The sequence below is a fragment of the Vidua macroura genome, chromosome 5 (genome assembly GCF_024509145.1).
Source record: "Vidua macroura isolate BioBank_ID:100142 chromosome 5, ASM2450914v1, whole genome shotgun sequence".
NCBI classification, from domain to species: Eukaryota; Metazoa; Chordata; class Aves; order Passeriformes; family Viduidae; genus Vidua; species Vidua macroura.
The window spans coordinates 61,076,855-61,089,283 of record NC_071575.1 but is presented as its reverse complement, the minus strand read 5'-3'; the positions used below and the strand labels follow the sequence as shown (position 1 = coordinate 61,089,283).

At 38.1% G+C, this 12,429-nt stretch overlaps 1 protein-coding gene across 2 annotated transcripts in view; it reads right to left on the bottom strand.

Annotated features, from left to right (window-relative positions):
* Positions 1 to 12,429, bottom strand: part of RELN (reelin) — a 277,149-nt gene that overhangs the window by 106,218 nt on the left and 158,502 nt on the right. For both annotated transcript variants that reach the window (XM_053977798.1, XM_053977797.1), the window contains exons 11-13: positions 6,454 to 6,599; positions 2,360 to 2,511; positions 43 to 155 (exon numbers count right to left, since the gene is read on the bottom strand). In XM_053977798.1, the coding sequence (XP_053833773.1) occupies positions 43 to 155; positions 2,360 to 2,511; positions 6,454 to 6,599 (411 nt within the window). The remainder of the gene's footprint in view (positions 1 to 42; positions 156 to 2,359; positions 2,512 to 6,453; positions 6,600 to 12,429) is intronic.

Here is a 12,429-nt window from a genome sequence, read left to right as displayed (position 1 = left end):
TCTGTCCATTCCCATCCACCTGCTTTGTTTAAGACAATTTACCTTGTAAGCAGCATAGGTCAGGGTATCAAGAGGTATGTGTTCCCTCCTGCCTTCAATCTTAGCATACAGTATCACATCATTTTCATGGGATTCTCCAGAATCACAAGTTCCCCCTGTACAACACATATTTGAATGAGAAAAAAATTAATTGAAGCCCTTGTTATTGGAAAGTGGAATCATATATGCAGCCTTAATTATGAAAATAATTATAGTCAGATGCTATTTAACTTGGGATCTGAAACAAAAGAACACCATCCCTAAGGACACTGTGTATAGGAACTGTTTGATCAGATGCACCATGGCAGAGATCAAGGGGGCTGACGATTACGAAAACCTCAAGTACCTCTTTTAATCAGCTTATCAAAACAATTTAAATAGAAAATGCTGTGCCTCAAGCAATACTTCTATCTGTGTGCTTTAAATCCTATTTACATAGAAATGCTCCACTGTTGAGTTCTCATCAGTAAACTGCTATTTACTACTCACACTTCATGCAGTCACACATGTAGGTACTTAACAGTATCTTAAATGCTTCTCTGCTGATAGTTTGACAGCTGAGAACTTTTTCTAAGTAGGAAGTAAGAAAGACTGCAGTGTACCTTATTTGCTGTGCTGCTCCTTCTACTGTCTACATCATGTTCTAATAGGAATGGCTGGCAGGATGAAATCTATTATACCACACAAAACATGTGTGTTATGCTTGCCCAACTGGAATAGGGCAGCATTTGAAATATCTTCCTATCAGTAGAACCCAAAATAATCACTAAGCTTCTGTGAAAGAGCATACGTATTGGCAAATATGAGCATTACATTCTGCATTATAGTTAGAAGATGAACTTCATCACACAACTTTGGTGTTAAGGAAAAGAAGTTTTTAAAAAGAAGTTTCTGTATTTGAAACAGGAATTATTAACTAAATATTTCCTTGTGTAGTATGGTTACTCTAGGTATTAAAAAAAAATCCCAAAATAGAAATAAAAACAGAATGAGGAAGCTTCTTTGAAAAGACTGCAGAGGAGAAAGATTGCACATATTGGAACTCTTTCTCTGCTTTTTGTTTTTGCTACAGCCAGCCAGTTCTTGTAATGGACTAGGAAAAGCAGCCCAGATAACTGGACAAGATGTGCATCTCTAACATGTTTTATACTGTAATAAGGAACATCCATTTGTCCTTTCAAATATTCTCCTTGCCTGAGTGTTCAAACAATTATTCATTTAATTAAAAAATACACAGAGAAGACATTTTTCAAACAATATCCTGCTATCCTCTGTGTCTGCATCTGCTGACAACTTCTCCCCTAAGTTCAGAAGGTTGACAACATTACTTTCCTGTTTCTCTTGCAGGTGTTGTAATGCTTGGAAGAAATGAGAAAAAGCATCCTCTTTTTCCTGTGCTTTATTCATAATTCATGTAACACAGAGGAGATGTGCAACAATTTAGGAAAACAACATGAGGTCTTCCCCTCATTAAATAAAGTGTGTTTTTTTCTTGTTGATACAGAAGGTTGCTTGTGGAGGTCACAGGTTTATTCTCTGCTTCCTCCTTTATTATTCTATTATTCTCTTTTAAGCAAAAATCCTCACTTTCTCTAAACACGATGTTGAGAGAATAACCTCATGGAATTTCCTTTATGTGCAAAATAAAAGTTCTGGAAAAATACTGTGAGTGTTAACTACCATGTCCATGGGGATTTTGCTCTGATGCAACATCAAACTAGTGCAGTTGCACTGACAACAGCAAGGAGGGGAAGTGACAGGACAGATTGGTTCTTGGCTGCTTTCTCAGCCCTGGTAAATGACTGATCATATTTGCCCCAGTAAGGAAGATCCACAGATGATGCTAACACCACAGCAGTGCTTTGCATGAGGGATGCCACATGTAGAACACACCTCCTCCAAGACCATAGCACACTCTGTGTGAATCTCACCCTGGGCCAATGTATTAGCAGAGGACAGATTTTAGGAATGGAGTGAGAGCTTTTGAGGTGAAACTACTCCATGGGTTCACCAGGAAAGGCTGCCCCACCTCTATGCTGCTCCCATCTCATCCTCGTGTGCAACTCTTTGGACTCTGATGGATTAGCATCAGGGTCTACATGGATATGACTACAGGAGGATATGAGAGTACCTGTAAAACCTCTAAAGATGACAAAGATATGATCTTCTCTCCTAAGTATGGATTAAGGGGCACTCAGTGAAGTAAGTGTATACAGGACAAGAAGATGCTTCTCCACATGAAACTTGTTCAACTGTGGAGCACTGCATAATGTAAATCACACGTTTCACATCTTGTATTACATTAGTAATTTATACTCACCCATACTGAAATAAAATCTCAAGTTCCCGTAACCTGTGGTGTCCATGTATGGAGTACATATTTTTCTTTCTCCATCTCTGAGAAATACCATAGCTGAGCCAGATTCCAGGGTTCCACATTCAGTACCAATGACGGCTCCAAAGATGTCCCATCTGCAGAGGCCAACAATAGGTGGTGAAAGTGCAGCAGCACACTACTGATAAACTCATACAAAACATGCCATAGGGATTTATTTGTACTTAAAAAATTATCTGTTTCTACTCTTACAGAGGACAAAAAAACAGTGTTTCAAATGTGATCCCTATGCCATTACTTATGTATTCAATATTAGCTTTTAAACTCAGTTCACTCAACTAAGGCAAAGTTAATATAAATATTTAAAAGAATTTGGCAGAAATGCATGAGTTAATGAAAAAACAAAGCTTTTAATGAATGCTGTTACCAAATATGTAGTGTTGTATTGTTCTATCATCTTCATTATTTTTTTTTTCTGGTGTTAAAATGTTTAAAATATAAATGCATTCTGATTAATTTTGCATAATAAAAGATTTATAGATCAATGAAACTTGAAAAGGCACATGTCCACCATATCTGCTATACAAATATTAAATATGTAGGTAATAGCTGAAAATGCTCTCTTTTCATCTTTTTGAGCACTTAGGGTAACAGTTTTTAACTAACACATGAACGGAGTATGAAAAAAGACTGCTGTGTTTCTAATATGTGATGATATGATCTTTCTCAGTTTTTCTGTACAACATTTCATCTTATTTTTATTCAGTGATAATTAAAAGAGCTGTTGCAGAATTTTCCAATTAAATATTTTACATTGAAAATACATTTTCATCATGAAAGCGATGGTTACTTCAAAAATCTATCATAATGTTTTGAAATACTAGAATGTGTTGAAAACTTGTGCATTATTTTGGTCTGATACATTATTATTATTCATGCTGAAGTCTTAATTCATAATTAAGTATTTAAGAATTATAAGGCTGATAAAACAATGAAATTATTTAGAATCACTAAATCCTGATAATCCAAACATTTAACAATCCATCACGATTCAGGAGGGAATGAGAAAACATGGAAGTTCAGGAATCTTTGTGGGAGGCAAAGTCTTTTCCTGTCTCCTTCCACCAGAGACAATCGCAGGTATGTGCCACATCACAATTTCAAAAACTGTCATTACAAGAACTAAACAGTCTATTTATTAGTTTAACCATTCCAATGACCTCAACATGCATTTCTAGGGTCTTCTTAAAAGCTGCCAATTTCCCCATGGACCTAAGCTGTGACAGACTGGTGACATGCCTGTTTGGAAATCCCGCTTTAAACCTGTCAGTCATTTACACAGGAATTAGTGAGCTTAACATCACTGAAAAGCTTTATGATATAAATATTTTAATGGAAGCACAGTTTAATCTAACCCTAATTCTATTGTGCAGATTTTTTTAAGCTAATGTGCAATATAAAACCACAATTTTGAAAATGGGTCTCCTGGGCTGAAGGCAAGTACAGAATTAAACAGTTGTGCCTACTTCAACTTACACCAAAACATCTCACAATGCTCCATTGATCTTTTGTATGCTCTATTTAGCTCAATTAAAACACTCTGTAGTGACCCACAAAACAGCGCGGGGTCATGAATGATGCAGATCATGGATGTTTCCAGGGATCCTCTCCTTTTAGGCAGCATCAGAAATGAAAAACAGAGAATTCTATATCTTTTTGTAAAAAAAGGCAAAAAGGCACTTTAATGGGAGTACATCAACACACTGCCAGTCAAGAAAATGGGGAAGGATCCTGGGTGATGGCATGATTTAACATTTACATCTGAACTAATTTATCCTTCACATGATTCTTCGAATTCTTTATAAAACAGGTGATTTATGGACCTAAACTAGACCAACTAACATGGAGGTCCAAAGCAAGAGTGTGCCTGCTAGGCAGCCTGATGTGGGGATTTGTTCACTTTTAGGATCAGGCTCTAATTCACTCAAGTAAAGAGAAGCAGAACGACGGTGGAAATATGTGTGGTACTTACAACAGTGAGCCCTATACACATAGCCTCACACTTTGGGTAGTACATGCAAAAATACCAACCAACTGCTTATTAAAAAAGGTGATGATTCCCTCTGCCCTCATCTCCAAGAGCATTTGGTGCAGAGAGAACTAGTGGTCACCCCTATACCTGAGCTTCCTTTTGCTTTCCTTATGAGGGATACTTTTGCCTTCCCCTTGAAAGCTGGCAGGCTCCAGCTGAAGTGACAAAGCAGAGCCTGAGAACTTCCTGCAAGCTCTCTCTCATGTATCCAGTGTTCTGTGACTGATTACAGTAAAATTGTATTTCAAATATAGTTTAAATAGCATTCAAATATATTTCTCTAAGAAGTGATTAAGGAAACTCATTCAAATGTAATGCAGCTCCCAACACAAATTCCAGAGAAATATTGAAAAGAGGAACAGTAGTGGTGGCAATTTTATATGGTTAGGATGTAGTCCATAACAGCACCCAAGTTCAGTGTTTATTTACGGCAGCATGCAATTTAAATCTCCATTCTTATAGAACAATAGAAAGAAGGAAGTTTCTAATATGGAGTAAAATTTCCAAAGAAAAAAATAGGAAAAAGGTTGTGAGGCCTTGGGCTGGCAGAGTGGGGGCAGATCAGGACATAGTTGCTGGGACACAGAATGACAGAATCAAAGGAGGGCTGCACATTCCCTTGCCAGCTGGAACCAGGCACCCCATGATAGGGAAAGTGACATTTTCCTAATTCAGAAGGAACTGTAAATTTGCTAACCTGGGTTGCAAGTTGCCCAACTTAACCAGACACCCAGTTGTGTAGAGAAGATCTACAGACAGGGCAGATGTCCACAGACAGCACTCCCATCCTGTTTTTTCCAGGATGGAAAGAAGATGGAGAGCACATCTCAAAGGTCCCACATGGTCACGCAGAACACAACACACACAAGCTCATTTTCTTCCCTTTGTCTGAAGCAGCATCTGCTGCCATTGGCTGAACTGGGACAGAGTCCACGGTGAATATTTTTTCTGTAAATCCCAAATATATGTATGTGTCCACAGGACATATTAGCATGTATTTCTTAAAAGGTGCTCTTCACTTTCAGCACAGCATAGGCAGCATTTGAATCAGTTGCTAATGATCTGAAGTACTTTGTAGGTTAAAATCAACATTCAGTGGAGACCCATAAATTAGCAGTGTATGTTTCTCATTGCCCTGGGGTTACAGCCACTAATGATTTTTTTTTTTTTTTAATAGAAAAGAATCAAGACCCTACTGAGGTTATTTTCTTTTTGGCAGAATTTACACAATGAGGTATATAAAATGAAGCTTCTTTATCAGGACACATTTTTTAAAGCTCACCCATGTTTGGTAAGAGTAGTAATATTGTCCTAGACAGTTTTGTTTATTTTCTGCATCTTTGCAGCAGTCCCTGTTGGATGTGGCTTTACAGGGACCCTTTGAATCATAAACTATATATTCAAAATAGAAGTAGTAAATTTTCAGCCAGACCCTGAGCTCTTGCCCAGCAGGTATGGCTATGCTCTTGGTGATGCTAGATGAGAACGGACTACTGCTTCAGTTTTCCTGCCTCCACCTTCTCCTCCTCTTCCTCCTCCAGCACCTATAGGCATCTGCATAAGCAGGAGCTCTCTCTCAGTGAAGTGAGGTTCACAGCAGTAATCCAGAGGGGAGGGATTTCTCAAGGAATTTGATATCATATGGATATGAGCTTGTTAACAACACTCTGGTGTGAATTAAAAAAAACAGATCACCATCACAGGTTTCTTTAGAATGGCTGCGTTAGTCACAAACACAATTTTTTTCATTAAAAACAGTGGTGACAGGATGGTCCAGAGGCAAACTGTTCCTCCCGGGCTTCTTGGACTTGTTTCTTCCTAAAATCTGCAACCATGGGCTATTTACAGTATTGCTATTTATCCTAGTCACAATCTTCCCTGACTACACAGCAAAGATAATTTGCAATTCCCCATTTATCCTGTTTCCTCATCCCTGGAGTGATGCTGCTTGCCTGTGCAGGGCTCTGCTCAGGCTGGGGATACTCACCCTTTGGGCTGGCTCTCAAACTCTTCTGCCCACTGCTCCTGGGCATCCTCCACGGAGAGGTCCACGTCCCGAGTGGTGGCGAAATTGAACTCGCTGCCCTCTGTCCCGTGGAAGTAGATTGAGTTCCCATCAGACTGGCAGCTGTGCTGTGGGCAGAAGGAGCACATGGAAGCTGAGGTTACGTTGGGTTTGTATGGTGTTCACACATTGTCAGATCTCAGTGTGAGCTGTACTTTATCTAAGGACTCACTGATGCCTGAATCTAAATAAAAACCAGATGGTTATCTTGTATCTTTCTTGTCCTGCCCCAACAATTATTGTGTCCTAATCTTGTACCTGCTTCCCTACAAACCCACTACAGACCATGGTAAAACTGTGTTTGCATTGAAAAGTCATGTACCACATCTCTGGGTGTTTATTTCTGTTTTAAAGTATCACCCTTACATCTGGCCCACACACAACTCTGTCTGCAAATAACCTCAGTAGTATATCAAATATTGCTATGGAGATTTTGTAGACGTAAGAGTTTTGTGCTGTGAAACATGTCAGATCTCTATGTTTGAATTTTTGCCAAAAGAGGTATTTGTGTGTAAAATTGCTATGCATTGCCGTACAGTAAACTTTGGGCCCCAAGTGTATGACTGAAAAGGCTGTATTTGCTGTATTTAGTCCAAATTGCATAACAAATAGCTCTAGAGGCAATGAGCTCTTGTGATAGAGCAATCCCAGGGGTCCTGAGGCTGCTCTCAAACCCAGTGTCTGCTTTTCCTACTGCATTTCTGCACATACTGCCTCGGCAACATCAAATGGTGCCATGTGCCCCCCCCAACATGCCATGAACACCAGAACTCTCCAGGAGTGTTGGCCTGGAAGGAGCTGCCTGTGAGGTGCATGGGGGAAGGGGTTACAGTATAGATTTTCTTTCTCCCATCCTACTTTTGCCTTGTGTGCCTGATAAAATGGCAGTCTGCCAAATCTGTGAGGCAGAAACAGGTACTAGAAGCTTCTAAAGAAGATGTACCTTGTCTTAATGCAAAATGAGCACTTTGCAGTTTTTGAATTCTTCATATTACAAAAAGTACTGATAAAAATAATTCTCTCAAACACTTCTTTTATTCATATGTTTGTGTGTGTGTGTGTGTGTGTGTGTGAGATCTTGCTCCTTAAAATTGGAAGCTGAATTAAGGAACCATTAATTAGAATAATTTTGCATTCTTACAACACCTCAGTATTTAAAAAAGAGATACAATAATGCCAAATTGCATTGACCTTTTCAGTATCGTCTATGCAGTGCCCTCTTGTCTCTGAACCCCTTCATAACGCGCCAAGGGAAAATATGACAATCACATCTTCTGCACTTAAAAAGGTCATGGGAGCATCACATAAGGGAATAATTAGATTTTTAACAAAGAGAAAGGTGGGGCAAAAAATGAAAACTGCTCAGTACATCTTTTTCTATGGGTTTCTATGAGTCAAGCAAAAAAATAACACATTTTGTCATATTCTATAACACTTTATCAATGCAATAAAGTGACATAATTAAAATTCTTTTATTGATGATTTTTAAGTATGGTTGTCAATACCTTAGCAATTAATTTATATAGAGGAACATAATTTGTATATTTCTAGAGGGGCCTACACACTGTTAGAAAAAACTGTGAGTACATGAAGTCTGATTTTTGTATAGAGAGTTCCTAGTCTATACTTGAATGACAAGACCCCTATGTTTATTAACACAGACTAAATATCACATAAAAATATAGCACATTTTAAAAACTTAAAGACTGTTTCAACTGCTAAAATAAACAAATTGTTGTTAAGGTGTTTTTTTCCCAAAGAAAGGTCAAAGCAATAGAAAGATCCTGAAGTGTTGATAATTTATCACAGAAATTAAATAGATTTTGTCAAAAGTCTCCTTTCTCCTTGGTCTGTTAATGCAGCATACACACAGTGCAGCATATATGCCACTGAAAAGGCAGAATAATTTACACATCAAATATATTACAACTAGCAGAAATTAATGAGACAGTTTCATATCTCCTCTTTGAAAAACAGCAGTTGTACTATGCAGTTATTTATAATGGACTGAGAAATTGCTTTTGTTTACTGATTTTAACCTTCACACTCATCAGTATCGCTAATATCAGAAATTTAAGAATAATTTCTTTGTTGTGCTTCTTGATTTTCAGAATTTTCTTCATTTCCTGAACACAAATGAAGTGTCCTTTATCCATCAATCAATCTGCCACAAAAGTCTTATTATCTGCAGGCAGTCAAATAAATACACTAAAAATAAATAGTCAGGCTAAAACTTTATTCAAATTTATATGTAAACTTTTATCTTAGGAAACAAATAGCTAAATAGATCCTACTGAGCTAGATATTAGAATTGCATACAAGCATTGGAAAATCCTCTATAAGAGCAACTTATATCTCAGGTGCTAAGTTATATGTAAGTATGCATTTGATAATGGATATATAATCAGTAATCTCTTGCCTGATGAAAATCATCTATTAAAATAAACACAAATCAGATACAACCCCATTATCTTTTAATATTTGTACATCCTTCTGCTGTCTAGCAGAATATTTATTGAATGGAGTTTTCATTTAGGTTGTCAATTTGGCAAGGGGGAGATAAATAATTATTTATACAGTGGTGTATGATGAACAGTTTATGAAAGCTCAAAATCATAATTTATTAAATTAGTTCTATAAATTTATATTTCTGCATTTATACATAGCTTCATAGTATCTATGAATATGTATTTTATGCATACTTTATGTGTTAACGAACCACACAACGTATGGCTCAAATCACAATCTGCTCATGTCAGCTTTGGCTCATGTGAAACTGCTATGCAGAAGAGAAGTTCAGTCTGGGGTTTAACTCCCCCATTTTTCTAAATACCTGTGAAACATGTAATAGAAGATCATGACCTTAATGGCCTTTAAAAAGAGTGAGAAAGAGAAACATGCTCTAAACACAGGTATGGATATTGAAGAAGTTCTGAGGGAGCGCCACCATTTTCTTGTATGGTTTTGCCCCAGTGCCACCATCTGGCTCCTGGGACACACCTGCCCATGAGAAAAGCAGATGTGGATGAGCTGAGCTGCCCAAGCAAGGGCCAGGGCTCCTCCACTCATGATCTTATTCTCTCCCACCTGCCTGTATAACCATCACCCTCAGTTTTTTCTTTTAGCTTCCCAAGCAGTCACTATCTGTCACAGCTTTTATTGCCTTTTTTTTTTACCTGATGGGCTGCTGCGGGAAGAAAAATCTCAAAGAGCACTCAGCGAAATTTTCCAGGAGCAGAAGAAGCTCTGCAGGAGATGGTCCCTCACCAGCATTGCCCCTAGCTACCTTGTCAGTCTTGTTCAGCACCCAGGAGGCTGCTCAATATGTTGGATTGTTTTGTGGGTTTGCAGTAGGGCTTGAACAGATTAAAGATGGAATTGAAACCATCAGACTCATTTTTTCCTGTGTTCAACCCAAGATTTGAATTCAAGTCTTTAGGAAAAAAAAAAAACCCTAACGTACAATTCGTACATATTGTGTTATCTCTTTCTCAAATTAAAGGCTTTACACTTGCGATGGAAGTCTACATACTTCCAGTATTAAGGACTGAATTTCACATGTGTTTACTTTGTTATTCTCAAAAGGTAAGAAATGTGGAATGTACACATAATAAGTTTTGAAACTCTCTGGATTAAGCTCTCCCTAAACTGGAGATCCTGTGGATTACATAGTTGCAGGGTCCTCTTTTATGAATTCCAGATTAAATTTGTTTTCTGTTTAATTTTAATTTACATTTAAATAATCTATAAAATAAGAGGAAATTAACTTGCTACGCAAAATTTGTAACTAAAAGGGCCAAATGAAAGCCACTTGTAGGATATTTGTCCTTGTTACCATGGAAGCATCAGCTGTAGGTCCAGAACTAAAGCACCATTCAATTTTGTTTAAAGGAGATTAAATGCATTGGAACATTTAGTATGTCCTTGTGCAAATTACAACACTGAAACGTTAACTAATTTGTAAGGAAAAGTTAATTTAGAGAATAAATTCTTTGACAAATCTGATAAACATAATTTAACAAAGTTTACTCCCAGATCACCTTCATAATAGAACGTAAGACACAGGCACTTGAATGAGGCCTCTTCACAGCAGTTGCTGTTGCCCGTTGTTTGCAACTGGAATGGGACTATCAGCCTGACATAAGTAAATTCTTGTATTCCTAAATAAACAACCCCTGCCTGTTGCCAAATGGAAGGAAGCCAGGTTCTGTTCAGGGACTGTGGTGATCCCAAGAGAAAAAAAAACCCCAAAAAAACCAACAAATATTTTAATTTAATCTGGCACTACCTTATTCACTAGCTGTAATTGTTAAGCTATTGCTCTGCAAGAATAGGGCAAAATGAAAATTGGCTGGATGTATTCCTGAATCTCAACATTTTGGATTTACTTTCAATCTAATCTTCACTCTGAATTTGCTGTGTTTCTGAAGTTTGTCTACTGGATAGTTATGGAATCACTGCTTTTTCCCCATTTTCAAGGCCCTGCATGGCACATCCTCACCCACCTCCACCATTTCCCATATATGCCCCATCTTGTGGGCCACTTTTCCTTGACTGCCAAGGCAGTCAACTCCTTGACACTACATGTGCTGGTGAGACAACCAAACTTGCATGCCTTTGCCCATTCTCCCCACTGCTCTTGTCAAGTGCCCACATGATTTCCTTCAGACACTTCCTTAGTGCTCTCTTCAGCAAGGCTTATCAATGATTACACTGAAGACTGCACTGATGACCAGGATGAGCATTCTCCCCTCCTGCAGTATTTCCTTTTACTCTCACATGTTCCCATCCCCAGCTTATTCCCTGTTTTATAAATTGATGGCAATGTCCTGGGACACAGGCTATCTTTTTGGTTTGTGTCTGGAGAGGCAACAATGGTACATTCCTTGATAAGGACTCTTTGATGCTACATTGGTATCACAACTACAAAAAATACATTTTCACACTAAAATTGCTGTTGTCTATGAATATTTTCAGTTTATCAGTACAGTTCTTAGCCAAATTGTCTATAAGACCCAGCAAGTCTTACAAATTCATATAGGATTTCTACAACACCTTATGAATTCATTAGTTAATGGGAGAGAGACCAATGCATGGTTTTAAAATTAAACTTTTGTCAAAAGCCTGCCAAGCTCTTTATCCTACACTACACTTAGATTTTAGGTTCTTTTAGGAAAGCCTCTTGATGCAGAATTGTTTAAATTATGACTGCTCAAAACCATTGGTCCGCAAAAGCAGGAAAGTCAGATTTGGTGAAGCAGGTCCTTTACAACTGGACCTCTTCAAGGTTTCATAACTAAATAAGGGCCCCAGGTGAGATCCGGGCTCCTACATCATGTAACACGTCTGAACAATCTCCATATTTCTAAAGACTTGCATGCAAGCACCACGTAAGAAGACATCAGCAACCCTCAGTGTGATCTCTTGGCTAGGAGGATCTGGAGATCTCTGGTTCACCCTGCAATGGGAAGCAGCACAAGCCTCAACAAGATCAGCCTCTGTCACTGTTGCAGCTAAGGACACAGCCCTGAAGATTTTTAGAAACTCAAAAGACAAATATTAGGAATGTAAACAGAAGCACTGAAGTTCATCCAAGCCAGCTTTTGTCCCTGTTGTTCAAGTCAAACTTGTGAATCAATAAATACCTCTTGGCTTTACAGTATGGGATTTCTTTACTTGGAGAGTGGAACAGAGGGCAACTAAATGATACAACTGTGCCATTCGGCAAAGCATCAACAGGAAACACTAGTGTGAAATTCCTCAGTGTAACAGATTTTTGGCTGAGGTCTTGCATATCATCTTCCTGAGGTTCATTCCTGCACTCCCATGAAAATGTTCACCTCTATGCCTTTAAAGCATTCACAGTCATCTTTACCATCATTTAATTAGCTTTTTATC